General features: G+C 42.1%; 2 protein-coding genes and 1 long non-coding RNA gene across 4 annotated transcripts; 2 read left to right on the top strand and 1 right to left on the bottom strand.

Annotated features, from left to right (window-relative positions):
• The first annotated feature begins 1003 nt into the window (after positions 1 to 1003).
• On the top strand, positions 1004 to 10088 carry btc (betacellulin, epidermal growth factor family member). 2 transcript variants are annotated; one of them, XM_058617962.1, is made up of 6 exons: positions 1004 to 1342; positions 1969 to 2076; positions 4612 to 4714; positions 5735 to 5881; positions 7287 to 7428; positions 7584 to 10088. In XM_058617962.1, the coding sequence occupies exons 1-6, from the start codon at positions 1303 to 1305 to the stop codon at positions 7647 to 7649; spliced, it is 606 nt and encodes a 201-aa protein (XP_058473945.1). In that variant the 5' UTR covers positions 1004 to 1302; the 3' UTR covers positions 7650 to 10088. The 2 variants fall into 2 exon arrangements, with proteins under 2 accessions (XP_058473945.1, XP_058473946.1); XM_058617963.1 differs by having other exon boundaries at positions 7287 to 7437; positions 7584 to 7674.
• Positions 10089 to 12079: 1991 nt separating this feature from the next.
• On the top strand, positions 12080 to 14648 carry rxfp3 (relaxin family peptide receptor 3). Its single transcript, XM_058617961.1, has one exon. It carries the CDS (start codon positions 12130 to 12132, stop codon positions 13360 to 13362), a length of 1233 nt encoding a protein of 410 aa, XP_058473944.1. The 5' UTR covers positions 12080 to 12129; the 3' UTR covers positions 13363 to 14648.
• Positions 14649 to 15152: 504 nt separating this feature from the next.
• Positions 15153 to 15816, bottom strand: LOC131446263 (uncharacterized). Its single transcript, XR_009233904.1, has 2 exons — positions 15705 to 15816; positions 15153 to 15614 (listed from the first exon to the last, which is right to left on the bottom strand). It is a non-coding gene; the product is annotated as an uncharacterized LOC131446263 (long non-coding RNA).
• Positions 15817 to 16590: the final 774 nt, after the last annotated feature.

The raw sequence follows: 16590 nt of genomic DNA, 5'->3' as shown, positions 1-16590 counted from the left end.
AAACCAACAATTCATACAATCAGGTGATTATACACATAAAAAAAACATGCCAGGTTATTTTAAATGTTGGGTTGAGACTGTTGGGTCATAGGTCGGGGTTAGTTTGACCCAACGAAAAATAGGTTCAACATTCAACCTTTGTCTTAGCATGACATAGAGAATGATAACAGTAAGACAATGACAGTGGAGATATTGACATTATATTGGTTTGCTACAGCAAGCTATTTCTTTATTGTTCACATACCTTGTGTAAAATATTTGTGCTGGAACATTCATTCATTCATCTTCTACCACTTTATCCTCCACATGAATCTCTGTGCCAGTCTCAGCTGAACATGCAACCACCATGCAGAAAGGCCCTTATTCTGACGGGGTCGCGAACCCAGGTCTTCTTGCTGCAAAGGCAAGAGTGCTAACCACAGAAATAAACAGGCCAGACAATGACAGACATTTAGTTAAAAGTAGGTGAGTGATATTTACTAGTAAAGTTAAGTATTTAAGTACCCAAGGCCCTCGTGATCATTGTTATCATGAAATTATTAGCACTGATGTTTGCACTGAAGTAATTGGCAGTCGGTGTCATTATGAGCAAAGGTTAAGTGGGGCCACTGAAACTGTCACTTTCAAATTTCTTCCAGTTGAGTCACACTCGGCAGGAGTCCGTGACAAGGAATCTGAGCGTTCTGGCAATGTGTGATCAGTGTCACACTCCTCCATTTACATTTACTTTCTGTTCCAGTGAACCTGCACAACTTGGATCTGGCAGTGTTTTCCTGCACAGAGCACAATGCAACCGGAGGGAACAGAATGTGTGAATGTGCCACTTCATTCTGAAGAAAAACCCCATTCCTTTCTTAGGAAAGGCAGGTGTTCTGTGACGAGGAAACAACCAGCGCAGCTTGAATGGAGTCCTATTCTCCTTTAAAGGTGTGGGCGGGCAGCAGAGAGGAGAGTTGAGTTTCAGTGCCAACCCCCTTTTTCTATTCTCACACTCTCACAAACATACACACACACACACGCTGGAGTTGCAGTCCAGTCACAGTCCAGGGAGCTTGTGTGAGCTGTGTGTGTGTGTGTGTGTGTGCTCCTGGTTACTGCCTCAGACTTTTCTGTCAGATTATGAGTTTACGTGCCATCAATGAAGAGCCAAAACACGACACGTCACTGGGGAACTTTCACCGCGTGTTCACACCTCCTGCAAAGGTCATTAACCTCTGAGAAAGGACTGATCCGGTCTGACGTCTACTCTCCAATAACACTGAACCTTCATGTATCGGATGAGCCTTTTGATCAAGCAAGGAAATGGCCATGGTGTACAGACTCTATGTAGGAATTGTGACAGGTAAAGTTTGTGTATCCTATTCCTTAAATGTGTGTTCACCTTACTTAACTTAACTTAACAGAGGGCTGTTTGATAAAGTAACATTCACTTATCTATCATATACTGTAACATATTAGAGTTTGCCGATCTTAAACTGGCGCAAAGCGATGTCTGCATATGCTTACATAATACATTTGAACATGTTTTCTTCTCCTCTGGGGAGAACCACAGTGCTAAAATGCCCCCGAATCAGTTCATTTTGTTGTTGAAAGATATTTTAAAACCTGTTGGTGCTGACCGATTCAGATTTGATGACATATTTCGACTCTGCTCAGCTACGTTTATTTGTACAGTACACCTCAGTGCTGGTTAATGATTAAATGAAGAGTCCATACACTGCTAATACACCTCATCCCCTGTGGTTACATGTCATTGTCAACACAGACTCCCCAAATATGAAATGACATGAGACACGAGCCAGACGTGGGTGTGGATGAGGGCTTTAATCATGACTCACCTTGCTCTTCACCCGTAATCTGGGTTTTTTAAATACCATCACTTTTACAGGATGATGGTGGACTATGGTCATACGTTGGTGTGAATGTGTGAGTGTGTGATGTACTTTTTATTTATGTTTCTGGCTGCAGCTCTGGCCTTATGCAAATATTGCCTCGCAGAGAGGAACGCCACCGAGGAGCCTGCCCATCCAACCGTAGACCACTGTCATCACCATGACAACAGAGACAATTGCACAGGTTGGTCTATGGCCAGAAGGGTGAGGGGTGGAAACTTTCGTGGTGTCATAAGTGGATGGTTGCTTTGAAGACGGTGAGGAAAAATTAGAAAAATGTAATAAAAAAAAAAAAAAAACTATGTAAACAAGGAGATAGAGCATTGTATTCAAGTCAATTCGATTCAAACTGTTTTAGGGACACAACAAGGGTCACACACACATCATATATTTACATACAGGCTGGAGCGCCAGTGGTTCCACATTCTAGACGAGAACCTGACAGAGCTCAGTTCAGAGTTGGTTAAGGCTAAAATAATACCATTTACAGAGTCAGATAACCTACACATACATCTATATATTCATTGTATGAATTCCCACAATGGTTTTCTAAGGTCTATCTATCTAAGGTGTCTGCATGAAGATGTTTCACAACAAGAGAGGTGCTAATTTAACCGACATCCATTATGGATTATTCAAACGTTATTCAAACTCCATTATGCACCCAATGAGCCGTGGTGAATGTAAATCTCATGATGTAAATTTCATTTTTTAGATTTACATCATCACCACGGCTCATTGGGTGCATAATGGAGTTAGCAGGACATAACAATATCTTGGATGTTCTTCAGATAAATTATAAGCACCAATCATTGAACTTCAGGTCAGATACCAGAGATGGGAGAAAGTCCCAAGTCACTGTTGCATGAATCAAGTTAGTCAAGTTGAGTCCCAGCTTTAAATCAAACAAGTTACAAGTAAATCGTATGAATATAGAAGATGATTTCCCAGATATTCCACATTAAAATATGCATAAAAAAAGACAGTCATTTTGAACTGCTAGAGTTGTATCAGAAACAGTAACAGAAATACTGTATCACTCCCCATGGTCCCATACAACTGAATAGTCTATAAAAAAAAAAATCTATAATTAACATCTATAGAGTGAAAATAAATAAAACTACAGAGCCTAAAATGTAAAGAATATTGACATTAGACCTACATTAAACCCTGGAAATTTCACATCGTGGTGTTGGTGTCGCTCGGTTGCCAGGTTTGTACGTTTTTATTTGAGTCAAGTCAAGTCTTTTTACCAACGTTAGTCAAGCAAGTCTCAACTCCTTAAGTCAGACTCGAGTCAAGTCACGTGACTCTAGTCCCCCACCTCTGTCAGATACCAACCACAGTGCAGCATGCAAGTTTTCCTTGTGGTGGGACCCATTTCACTCTATAGGAGTGTAATTTGAACTAAGATTGTGTAATTGCAGGGTTATGGTTCCTTTGACATTAGTCCTGCTGGCACCTGTATACTTTTTAGGGCTAAATCACATATAATTAAGTTTCTCACTGAGACATTCAACAGTTCCAGTCATTTATAGCATAAGAATTGTAACATAACAGCCTTTGCTTTATGCTAAATATAAAAACTGGCTGCTTCGCTTATTGACTCAAAGACAAATGAAGGGAGAGCAAACACGCGTGCAGTTCCCAAACTATTTCCGTTCAACTTTGTTGCGGGAGGTTCTTTTTTGTCAGCGAGCCGCCTCTCATGTTTCAGCTCACAACCGAAGCGCTCTCATTGATGTCACATGACCGGCAGTATTGTTTTACAAGCCTGCTTTCAAGCATAATCTCATGGGAATGGGTTGTAAAGATAGCGGCGGCCTGTGACACCAGAGCCACCATGTATAACCGATGGTCAGAAGTCCAGCATTATGGCCCACACTGGCATCTGCGGGGTGGTGATTTACTGTGTGTGTGTGTGTGTGAGGAGGACACGGGGAGACGGACATACACAAACGATCATGTGCCTAATTCGGCAAAGAATGATATTACTCTGTTCATGGGAGCAGATGACGCAAGGCTCTTTTGCTGGCTCTGAATAGTCCGCCTTTCTCTCCAGATCATATTACAAATTGTCTAATTATAGCGGGCTATAACAGGAGGTGAGGGTGTAGGTTAGTGAAGCAATGTTGAAACTGATTAAAACTGAAGGAGATTCAAATGTTGCCTTTATTGCCAAAAAAAAGAAAAATCCATTTTAAAGATTAATGACACATGCGCTTATTTTTAAATGACTAAGCCCTCCAATAGCTATAAAGTTAAATGTGTGTAACCAATTTGTGCGTTCTATTCATAAGGCGGATCCGCAATTACTGTGGTGACAGTTCTCTGTGACTCATACTGTACAGGCAGATTAAAGTGTGGCTGTGAATGGCTGATTGGACCTTGCATTCAAACTGGACGTGCCACCACAGTAAATGGGACTTGCACGCTTGTGGTGCTTTGCTTAATTCTTCTATACGCTTGACACATAATAATAACCCAATATCCAGGGGATTGATAAAAGTGATTCTGATTATGATCATAGATGAGAGAGATATTGGTCAAATGCCCTGTGCATGGCTACAGGGCCACTTTCCTAATCAACCATTATTTGCGTAGATTTCCCCAACATTTCGCGACCATCCATATGCTGTGAGCTTTGAAAGGGAAAGATAAACGTTGCACGTACTGTACCTCCAATGTGTCATCCAATTTTGTGTCCCAACGAATGCAGAGGAGTGGAGCGGCCATTTCTCCACATGTCCAGAGGAATTCAAGCACTACTGTGTCCACGGAGAGTGTCGTTATGTTGAAGAACAGAAGACGCCGTCCTGCAGGTGAGAAACATCTACATACTGCAAAGGGAGGGAAACAATAGTGACCATGGGGAAATATGGAGTCAAATGACCTCAATGCAGAGTAGATGAAAGAGAAAACCATAACAAAGGACCTTTTTTTGTTATTGTTTGATGTGTTTCCCACACTGTCATGGATTTTTAATGTCACAGTAAATCCTCACCTAAGCTATGTTTCCACCAAGCAGTAACCAGTGCCATTTATCTTGGAGAAATAAACCCTGATCTGTTTTGGGGCCGGACAGCGATCTCTGCGTCAGCCATCGTAGTATAACATCACACCAACTCTAAGGAGTATAGCCAAACATCAGAAACTTCAGAAAGAAACATACTGTCATAATGCATAAAGAGTATGTTTAGAAAAATCCCTCCTCTGTCAATCAGTCAACCCTTGAGGTGTTGAACCTCTGAGTTAGTTAAACCAACAGAAGCGAGCCAAGAAAAAGCTACAGTACGTCAAACAAACAACTGCTTAAAGTAACAAACTCCACTCAAGTGCAATAATTACCCAGTCATGTATAAAGTACCTCAAAGGGATACTTTATACTGCTCGTCTTCATGTGTCCTTGAGCAAGACACTTAACCTCATGTTGAAGCGTGTGAATGGGTGAATGGCAAAACTGTAGTGTAAAGCAGCTCATCAAGACGAGAAAAGTGTTTTATAGAAACAGACCGTTACTCTTCTTCTGATTTTATTTGGTAGTAACGAGTATCAAAGATAGTCAGAGGAAATGTAGTGGAGAGAAAGTAAGTTACTGGAAATACAAACAAAGTAAAGTACAGGTATTTGTACTTTGTTACATTACAACACTGTATAAACTAACCTGAAGGCTGAGTTTCTTCCATTACCATTACCATTACCTTCCAAGTTTGTTTGTGGCACTTATTTAATTCATTGAACCCCAAATTGCAAATTTGCGGAATCAGAAAATCGAAAGATTGTAAGAAAACTGACATCAAATCTGATGAAACTAAAAGCCGCTATGACTGTCTTTGTCTCAGGTGTGCGCCTGGTTACGTCGGCTACAGGTGTCAATACGTGGACTTGGACTGGCAGAAAGCAGAGAAGCGACAAATCATCATCGCATGCGTCGTCGTCGGACTCCTTCTCCTCATTCTTCTAATTGTCTTCATCTTCTTTTGTTCACAGTAAGTCTTGAAGTGATTATTGATAATGGAATGAATGAATGAATTATAATTTGTTATGCAGACGGTTGTCAGGGTTTCAGAGGTACATACCATGATACCCATTAGCCATGGTCCCTGTTGCTATGGCGTAGAAGATTATCATTTTCCCAGCAGCAGCAGCATAAATTCTACCTCTAATTTACCGACAAATTTCCCGCTGGGTAATTTGATTTGCTTCCATAAATGTACCTTTGAATTTATACTTATATATATCCACTGAAGATTACATGTCGACATTCTTTTGATTTCTTCTTTTTATTCGATAACACGTCACTGCAGCTGCAGCTGCTTATCTACTAGCTGTAGTGAATTAGCCGGGTGAGTTTCATGTCAACCCAAGCGGGAGAACATTTCCAAATGTGAGGCATGTAACATCATTACAGGTCAATAGGACTATTATTATTAGGAGTAGTATTATTATTATGGATTTAGACCTTGCTTTGTGGAAGCCACGATCTTTTGTCGCACTGTTTCTACGGCAGCACTCTTCAACAAAACACTTTGGAGAGGGAGTGTTGTCACTCACGTACTCGCTCATGTACTGCTTTATCCTCCACATGGGGGTCACAGGGGTTGCTGGTGCCAATCCCATCTGACATAGGGCAAAAGGCGGGTACACCCTGGACAGGTCGATGGGGGGAGGGGTCCTCTGTTATAATTTAAACTTTCACCATTATGTTTATTAATTGTTACACATTGGCCCGTTAAGTGGATTTACTTACTTTTGGCAAGATAATGTGGGACTATTCCTTTAACCCTTAGAACCCCAAGACTATTTAGGCTGCTTTTTTTCCATCACTATGTTAAGGTACACAGAGGCTATGAGAATGTGCAATATAGAGTGTCTTGCATCTTTTTTTTTTTCCAGCACAACCTACAGGCAATCTGATTAAATGAAACTATATAAACACACCTGAGCAAAAAGTAATCCATTGTTTTACAAATCGGAGTTCGCTTGGCTCGTTTTCATGAACAAAAGTAAGGTCAATCTGTCTGCAAACTTGTGCTCAACTATTGCTTCTGGTTTTTAAGAAAAAAAATACACAATCTAAAATCAATCCTAACTTTGACTCAACAACACATAAAAAGACGTGAAGATGTAACCTATAGACACACACACTTAAGACGCCCGTTGAAGGAGTTGTGTATTATTCCCAAGGCAATTTATCAATGGAAGTTGTAGTTTTTGCTGTTTCTGCTGCATATATATATATATATATATATATATATATATATATATATATATATATATATATATATATATATATATATATATATATATATATATATATATATATATATATATATGCCAGTTAGATAATACATGGCGCCTTCGTTCTGTATGATATCTTTGTCTCTCTGTTAGTCGTAGGTACAGACTGTGTTGGCGGAAAGGAAGACGCAGGGAAGAACCGAGGAACGGGTCAGAGAAGCTCAGCATGATGGACACCCGAGCCACGCACACCGTCCCGACACCGGACACGACAGAGCCGCCTCACACTCATGCCGTATGAGACGTGCGTGTATGTGTGTGTGTGTGTGTGTGTGAGAGTGTGAGAGTGAGTGGGTGCATGCACACGTGTGGGAATGGTTTTTGGATAACAGGGATCCATGCTGTCCTTTGTGTGACAGCTGCTGCTTTTGTCTCTCCCTCACAATGAAGGCAAATGTGCTGGTGGAGTTACGTCAGGCAGGGGCACACAGGATTTTGAAGCCCCTCTTCTCTTGACGGGCAGCTGTGTTGGGGACTGCTGCAGAGAAAAGAAGACGCTCCCTCCTGGATTCATCACTCACACAAGCCGGAGATGAGTGATGCACTGGTTGTGTCCAGGCGAGGACGCTTGTCCCCGGTGTGGTGGAGCTACAGGCACTTGTAGCCTTCCACTTCCACTGCTGGCTGCATAACTCTAAATAAACTGTTGCTATTTTGGAAGAAGTTGTGACTCCAGCTGGCAGCCAGTGATTACAACTGATGATGTTGTTAGTCCGTGTTGGATAAGACACCGAGAGGAAAAGTGACTGTGTGAAAATACTACACTCCATGCTCTCTCTATACGTTTGAGGGAACTCTTGTATACAAACCATTGAATGTATGTATATAGACATTAGACTACAAGCAGCTACAGCATAGGCTACTGCAGTTTAGAGTCGTACTATTTCTGCTGTGTTCACTACCTTCACTTTAGTGTCATTTATATTGATATTTTTAAGCACAAAATCAACAGCTCTGATCACATAATCGCTCTGTGCACACTCACTCAGAATGTCGTTACTTGTCAACACTAGCAATGCAAAAGGGAAACCTCACATATTACTAAAGGTTGCAGTCCAGGTTACTCTGAGAGGAGAGAGGACAAGGAGAAGTTGTGTATCTGTATATTTGGAGCCGGGCAGCCTCTCCGAGCTACAGAGGCAGAACAGCTGAGCCTGTGTGTGGAGGCTCGACTGAGGTGAAAGTGCTTCACTGTGTGAGACACTTTCCATACTGCCAGCGTTTCACTGGCCGTATCTATCTCTATGTACGTTGATTCTACGTCTAAATGTAGAATTGGCACATTCTTGGAGATCTTGGAATGAACACGTCTATTCTACTTGTCATTAATGCAAATCTTCTCCTCGCAAAGTGTCAGTTACAGTTGCACAGCCCTCGCTGTATAAGAAAAGATACTCTTGTGTTTTGCAAGAGATGTTTCTCAACCAGGCCTCGCTCTGTTAACCGTGTCACAGTCTACTCCAGTTTCCTCTTTTTCACTCCTCGACAGTCTCCCATGCCTCTTGAATATTCCAGTAGTTGTAACTCTCTATGCAGGTCATCGGTTTCGAATGTTCAAAGCTGCCCGCCATGCAAACGAGCAGCCAAGGAATGTGCAGATTAAGTCCAGGTGATTGTACTTTGGTTGCGGTTTTATTATGCTGTAGTGTTGCCATGGTGCTGGTGTCTAACCAGAGGGAGACAGACACTGTGTGAACATTACACGATACGGTCCTGTGACATAATGTGACTTAATCTTGCAGGCGCACAGTAGTTAGTTATCGTTTGTCCCGGGTTCGTCACTGATACCAACAATGTTTTAATTTGAGCTCTTTTCGGACGTTCACGCCCCCTGAGAAACTGGGTTACTCTAGGCCGACGTGCGACAGGAAGATGGTAATGTTTGATAAGATTAAAACAACACGATAGTAAAGTTTACAGTGCACACGCTGCGTGGTGCATTTTGTTATGGATGTGTCTCAACTGCCGCCTTTGTTGTTTATGCATTGTCCACATGATAGAAAAACAGCAACAAAAACAACTAAAAGACATATCACGGCTCAAAACAACACAAGGGGAAACAAATCCACAAGGACAACTCTTAGTTTCATAATTCATCCGTTTGGTGTCAACAACCTGTCATCTGGATGTGAAAACACCTGCTCACAGCATGAATACAAACACAGGATTAAATGGAATAGTGGGCAAATTGTTACCTTTGGACAGAGCCAGGCTGTGTAACTTTGTTTTCAGTCTCCGTGCTCAGATAAGCAAACCTGATGACTTCTGCTTCCTTCTGAAAGGAAGGAAGCATTTTTTCTCTTAAAGTCACCTTAGTTGTGGCTCCTTCAGGCCTCAAAAACTCTCTCCACAAATGTCTTTGGGCACAGTCTGATAGAAATGGGTAATATAAGAAGGACCCAGTTGTTTTGAAACATGCCCGCCCTTAATTAACTGCAGTTTGGCCCTTTTCACAGTGAAACAGAGGCGATTAATTTCAGGGTCTATCCAGAGGCGAAAATGAAGTTTAACTGGGGAAATTAGTTTTACAGCAATGGGCCAAGAAGTGACACAGCATGTTTTTGTATTTTTGTATTTTGTATTCAGCAAGGACATCTTACATACTCTCTCTGTCTCTCTCTCTCTCTCTCATCTACGACTGAGGAGGATCTCTGAGTTAATTTCAGTTGGTCCGTGTGGGCCGGCTGTCATCAAAACATTGACAGCAGTGGAATGTCAGAGTTTCTATATGAGGGTGTGTCCGCCGGACTTGGAAATATGAGGCTGATAAGACGGAACGATACCAGCCAGACGCTTGTGCTCGAGCTGTTTGATTTGGACGCAGTAAAAATGTCTTTCATAAAAAAAAAAAAAAAAAATGGACTGTTGTTTTGTTGTGGTGGATATTAGACCGGGTACAACACACACACACACACACACACACACACATATACAGATTTGAAGCAACTACTAATCGTTCCATCTGCTCTCATTTGGTTTCCCTTCAAGATGGTGACTACAACAGCTGAGTACCAAACAGTTTGGCAGGCAGGGTGATAAAGATTACTGCAGCACTCGGGACGTCACATACATCGGAGCGAGGGGGGGGGGGGGGGGGCTGCTGGGCTGGGCCCTTTGATTTTTGCAGGTTGTGGATTTTTCATTAACACCACTGGAGGTCAGCAGAGCCTCACAGCCATTTACAATACTGAAGACATTTCAATGGAGTCTATGAAAAAACCCTGGTAAATAGACCCTGGTATTTAACTGAAAGAAAAATGTGATGGTACTTGTTATGGTAGGTTATTCAAACTGTTTTCTATTTAAAACAGTTTAAATCAGTTCCACAGAGAGCGGCAGTGAGATCCTGCACTGCCGCTGTACATACACAAATGCTCCCTCAGTCAGGTCTGATAGTATTGTTTGACAGAACCCATTTTCAGATAAAGGATGTAGCATTCAAATAATCATAATAATTTCTCTTCACAAAGACCAAACAGGGGCAGAATAATAATAACAACAACGATTATCACCAAAGGCCCCCAAAGTCTCTGGAAGTGCCCCTGCTTCCTTTTTCATTTTATTAATAGTACCTAATGTGAATGCAGGGCAGGCACAGAGTATTTTATTTGAACAATGTGGCATTGGATCTTTCCCCCACACACATAATGCGTCAACGGATTTTATATTAGTCTAAAAGCACAAGATATATGTGATTAGAGCACAGACCAACTGCTTACGACAGAGCATTTCCTGCCCCTGAATACATTTGTCTCCTCTATTGGAGGTTCAGAGAGGTCCTGACATGTGGATTTCTGCAGAAGATGTGTGTGTCGTACAAGACCAAAATACCAACACGAGCTGCAAATGCTTTTGGTGAAAGTCCATTACACAGACAACCTGGCAATTCTCTTTCATTTAGGTAGCCCTCAAAAATGTGGACCAGGCGCCAAGAACGTCTTTTTCTTGTTAAATCACACAGATGTCTGTCTTTTTAAATGACAAAACATGTTCACATTAAAACTCAATCCACCTGTCTTGGGTGACTTGAGCATGCCATGGCCAAGAGGAAAGGAAATGGACACATACAGTAACTGCATAGAAGGTCGCCAGTTCAAATCCCTGTTCATCGCCCCTGAGCAAGGCACCCAATTGCCCATTGCTCCCATGGCGCAGATAAGTGCTGCCCACTGCTCGTGCAGTAATGCGGATGGGTTAAATGCAGAGATTAAATTCACTATCACTAATTGGTTTGTGTGCAAAAATGGAACCAATTCTTTAAATTCAATATCACGTAGTCGCCTGTATTGGAAGACTTTCCTTAGTCCCTTTTTGATTGAGCACTTTATTTTCTCTTTGTCATCCACCTTTGTAATTATTCCCTGCGTTCTTCATCTCTTTGCTCCATTTTCATTTAAGCCAAGGCAAATTGGAATCAGAACCCTAACCCTAACCCTCTTAATTTTTTTTTTTAATTGTTATCACTTGTGTGCTCTTTCTGGTACTTACTGAGTCTGATATGGAGCAACTGTAACAAAACAATTTCCTTCGGGATAATAAAAGTATTCTGATTCTAATTCTGATTGATTCTGATTAAAAGTAATGAGACAGCAGTTTAAAGATGGTGTTTCTCTCTTTCTCTTTCTTTCTTTCTTTATTTATTTATCCACATGAGATCCATCAACTCCACTTTGCGCCTGAGCGCTGCGTCAGGACGCGTTTTTTCCCCCCACGACCGAGAGACTCCACAGCAACCTGGAGTCCACGCGCGCATCAGCGCTTCTGTCATTCCACAGGTCAGGTGGAAACACAGAAACCCTGACGCCTCTCTTCCACTGCATATTTGGCTGTTATTGATAGAATCCAATATTTCTTTTTTGGTTTTTTTTCCGCATTTGGATCTCGGAATGACTTAACTGACTGAAAACCATCCTTTCTTTTCCTTTTTCGAGTTAAAATGTCTGGAGAATTTATCAATGGGAGTTACGAAGGCTCAGCGGGAATCGGGTTCAACTTCAGCTGCGTTTTCAACGCGACGAACACCAGCTCCTCCGCGGGGAACTTTCACCTGTCAGATTTAGACAGAAGTGATGCTGTGGGAGACGGAGCTGCCGCTGTGAGGATTACAATATCTGTCATCTACTCTCTGGTTTGCGCGCTCGGTCTGGTTGGGAACTTACTGGTCCTGTATCTCATGAAGTCTAAGCGCGTGTGGAAAAAATCCTCCATCAACCTCTTCGTGACGAGTTTGGCAGTGACAGACTTCCAGTTCGTGCTGACGCTGCCGTTTTGGGCGGTGGAAAACGCGCTGGACTTCACGTGGCTTTTCGGCAGAGCCATGTGTAAGATCGTGTCCTATGTGACGGCTATGAACATGTACGCCAGCGTGTTTTTCCTCACAGCGATGAGCGTGGCGAGGTACTGCTCCCTCGCGTCTGCGCTCAAGGGCAGGAGGCGGCGGACGCGCTGCTGCTCCGCGCGGTTCATCACCGTTTTCATCTGGTTCGCCGCTGTGTCCGCCGCGCTGCCGCACGCGGTTTTCTCCACAACCGTCACAGTTTCCAACGAAGACCTGTGCCTGGTGAAATTCCCCGAGACCAACGGCACCAGCACGCAGTTCTGGCTGGGACTCTACCACTCTCAGAAAGTGCTGCTGGGCTTTGTGGTCCCCCTGGGCGTCATCTGCGTCTGTTACCTGCTCCTGTTGCGCTTCATCACCTCCAAAAACATCAACACCTCCAGCGCCAAACGACGCGCAAAGGTCACGAAGTCCGTCACCATCGTGGTGCTGTCCTTTTTCCTCTGCTGGCTGCCCAACCAGGCGCTGACAGCCTGGGGCATCCTCGTCAAACTCAACGTGGTTCACTTCAGCTACGAGTACTACACCACACAGGCGTACGTGTTCCCCGTGTCCGTGTGTCTGGCGCACTCCAACAGCTGCCTCAACCCCATCCTGTACTGCCTGATGAGGCGGGAGTTCAGGAAAGCGCTGAAAAAACTCTTCTGGCAGATCACGTCGCCGGCTCTGACCACCATACGACCCATCACGGCCACGACAAAGCCAGAAACGGACGAGCAAGGACAGGTCCTGGTCCCCGTCAGCGCGCCCGTGGAGCCCGCTGTGGTGTTTTATCCTCCGGGGGCAGTGATGCACAGTGACAGGCGAGATCTTCCACAAAACAGCACTTAGTCCACAAAACTGAGTTGATGTAATTCTTTATGTGTATTTATGTGTTAATTTCACTTTATTGCCGAGTCCAACCTGGCTCTGGATCAAGGTTTAAAAGTGCAAACAGCAGCTCCTTCATCATCCTCTATGTCACCTGCGTGTGCACGGCTCGACACAGTGGCGCATGTTTTCTTCTGCATTAAATGGAATTTAAATTTAAATTTTAAATGTGCCACCTCATCTAATGACATTATTAATAATAATAAACATACAGATGGAGCTTTTTCTGTTCAGGATGAGAATGGAGGTGGACAGTAAGTCCATTCATTCATTCATTCATTCATTAATACACTACACATTAATGGATACTGTATATAAATCCACATGGGTTCATTACATTGTATTCCATTTCATGCCAGAAAAGCAGAGGTGGAAAGTAATGAATTACATTTACTCATGTTACTGTAATGGAGTATGTTTTTTTTTGTAATTTTACTTTTACTTAAGTATGTTTCTTTGGAAGTACTGTACTTTGCTACATTTGAATTCACATCCGTTAACGAGTAAAAATAAATAAATGCACACACTGAAAACTTTGGCAGTGAATGATGAGGACAGGTGAATTGGCACTAATAAAGGTCCCTGAGTGAGAAAGTAAAAGCATTTGTAAAGCACTTTAATTCATAAAGGTTTGCCTTTGATTAAAAACGGTCCCATGGTCCCCTTGTTAATAAAGTAACTAAGTACCTTTTACTCTAAAGTAGAGTAAGATTTTAAACAAGCTACTTTTTGACTTGAGGACATTTTTAGACCAGTACTTTAACTTATACTTAAGTAAATATTTTTTTATTTGATCAAAAATAGTGGTACTTTTACTTGAGTAGAATATTTCAGTACTCTTTCCAACTCTGTAGAAAAGGTCCTAAAGAGGTAACAAATTACAAGAAAACACACACACTGTTGTACTCAAAGGTTGACTACGTGGATTATTCTTGTTTCACTTGTCTCAGGTAATTTGATCATACAGTGCATGATAACTCATTGTGAGCTCTCATTATGTGCTGCTTTCTCCTCCACGTGAGGGCCACAGGGGACTGGAGCCAATCTCAGCGGATGTACTAGGGCAAAATGTGAGACAAATAATTGTTTACTCTCACATTGGCACCTACGGTCAATTCAGAGTGTCCCATTAATTAATAAATGAATTAATCGAACTGGTCGTTTCGAACTGGGATTCAAACTGGTGACCTTCTTGCTGTGAAGCGACAATGCTAGCCACTGCCTCACCGGGTAAACTCTCATTCAGAGCTACGTGTTGTAAATATTGAAGATAATCTGTTCTGTGATCAGTAAATGAGTATTAAAAACATTTGTTGAGTGTGACCTCTTTTTTTGGGGGCGGGGGGGGGGGGGGGTAGAAAGGTCTAATGAGCTGATCGAGCAGAGATAAATGTAATTGCTCATATCGCAACAAAGGACACATTAATCTGATCGTTTTTAATAGAGCGTGTGTGCATGAATAATTCAATTGAAAACATATGGAACATTGGACACTGTTGGTTTATGGGGAAATTAGAATAAATAGAAATCCTAATAAGGGTCCTAAGCAACAGCATCAACCACTTATATGAAATGCTGCCATACTGTATGCACGGTAATGTTTCCTCATGACCAAATATTTCCCTTTAAATATTATCACCTAAAATAATATTTATAATTCCAGGTCATGTTAAAGTCTTCATGTGGTGTTTGCAGATGAAGGTACTCGTCATCCACCTTACACTTGTCTTAAAGAAAACTGTCCACATCAATTATGTCTTAAACAGTCAAAATAAATAGTTGTTTTTTTATTTGAAAACATCATGAGTGGCACTAAGATTCCATAACAATTATAATTTCCTGCTTATGCATCTATGAGCAAATGAACTGATTTAATGCATACATCCACAGGACCATCTGATACGAAAGGAGCGCAATTGCCACACGCACACACACACAAACACACACACACACACACACACACACACACACACACACGTGCATAACATGTAATACAGTGACTGTGATCACTCTGTGTCTCACTGACTGTTTATTGTTTCATTTATGTTAACGTTTGAATGAGACACAGGTCCCCACAACATAAGGAATACCAGGTACACATACAAACACACGCACACACACACACACACGCTATAGACATAACGCATTCCCTAGCCCCTTACCCTAATCTTAACCATCACAACTAAGTTTCTAAACTTAACCCTTACCCTAACCTCAACCTCATAGATAGATTTAAAAAAAAATTTTTTTACTTGCACGCTCCTCAATAGACGGTGAAATAATCACATTGTGCTGCCGAAGACCTTTTGATTTGCGTTGAGCGTGATTTTCAAATATGTTCAGAAAATTGATTTACATGTGAAATATGAAGGGTGAATAAAAGCACATATTGGGTCTGCTTCACTGTGATAAAAAAAAAAAGCTGTGAATTTTAGCTGGGAGCGTTTACAGTGCCAGCAGACACGGCCTTGGTCCTCTGTAGGTGTCCATGATCTTGAAGAGTTCGGTGGACCGCTCACAAGGAAAGGTGGCCACCACTCCTGTGACACAGCCTTTTTTTTTTTGTTCTTGTGCAAATGGATTTCTGCCAGCAGCTGCATTAGCCAGCGAGCTTCCTACAGTGCAGGAGTTACACTTATTCATCTTTGAATAATAACTTCTTTCGTGTTTTTTTTTATCCCCCACAGAAAAATTGCCTTAATGATATTTGCAATGACACAGAATGTGCTCCCCGCTCTCTCTCGTTCGCTGAAAAATATAGAGTGGCAATTATATTCACATCAAAAGGTTGAACTTTGACACAAGACGTCTGCTTCTTCAACTTTTAAGTCCATTCCCGGTGTGTGCACCGCGTACGCTTGGAATGGATGGAGGCAGGAACGGCTCCACAAATAATTCACCACTAAGGCTGGCAGCTGCAGTAAAACACAGACTTTGCACATTCGCCACATCTTTCTGCTCAGCGAAGCTGTAACACAGAGACTGCTGCAAGAGGAAGTTATACGTTTTTTTTGACAGGGGGTTCATTTCAAAGGTCCCCTGTGTAACACTGACGCAACAGTGGTTCTCACACGGTTTTAATCCAAGTAGCACCTGAGAAATACATGCTCTCCCGAGGCAAAAACATCATCACCAAGTGGTGTAAACAGGCCGAGCAAAGTGAGACTTTTCACAGGAGGCAGATTTATT

Source organism: Solea solea, chromosome 19 (assembly GCF_958295425.1).
Source record: "Solea solea chromosome 19, fSolSol10.1, whole genome shotgun sequence".
In the NCBI taxonomy this organism is placed as follows: Eukaryota; Metazoa; Chordata; class Actinopteri; order Pleuronectiformes; family Soleidae; genus Solea; species Solea solea.
This window is presented reverse-complemented; position numbering and strand designations above follow the sequence as displayed.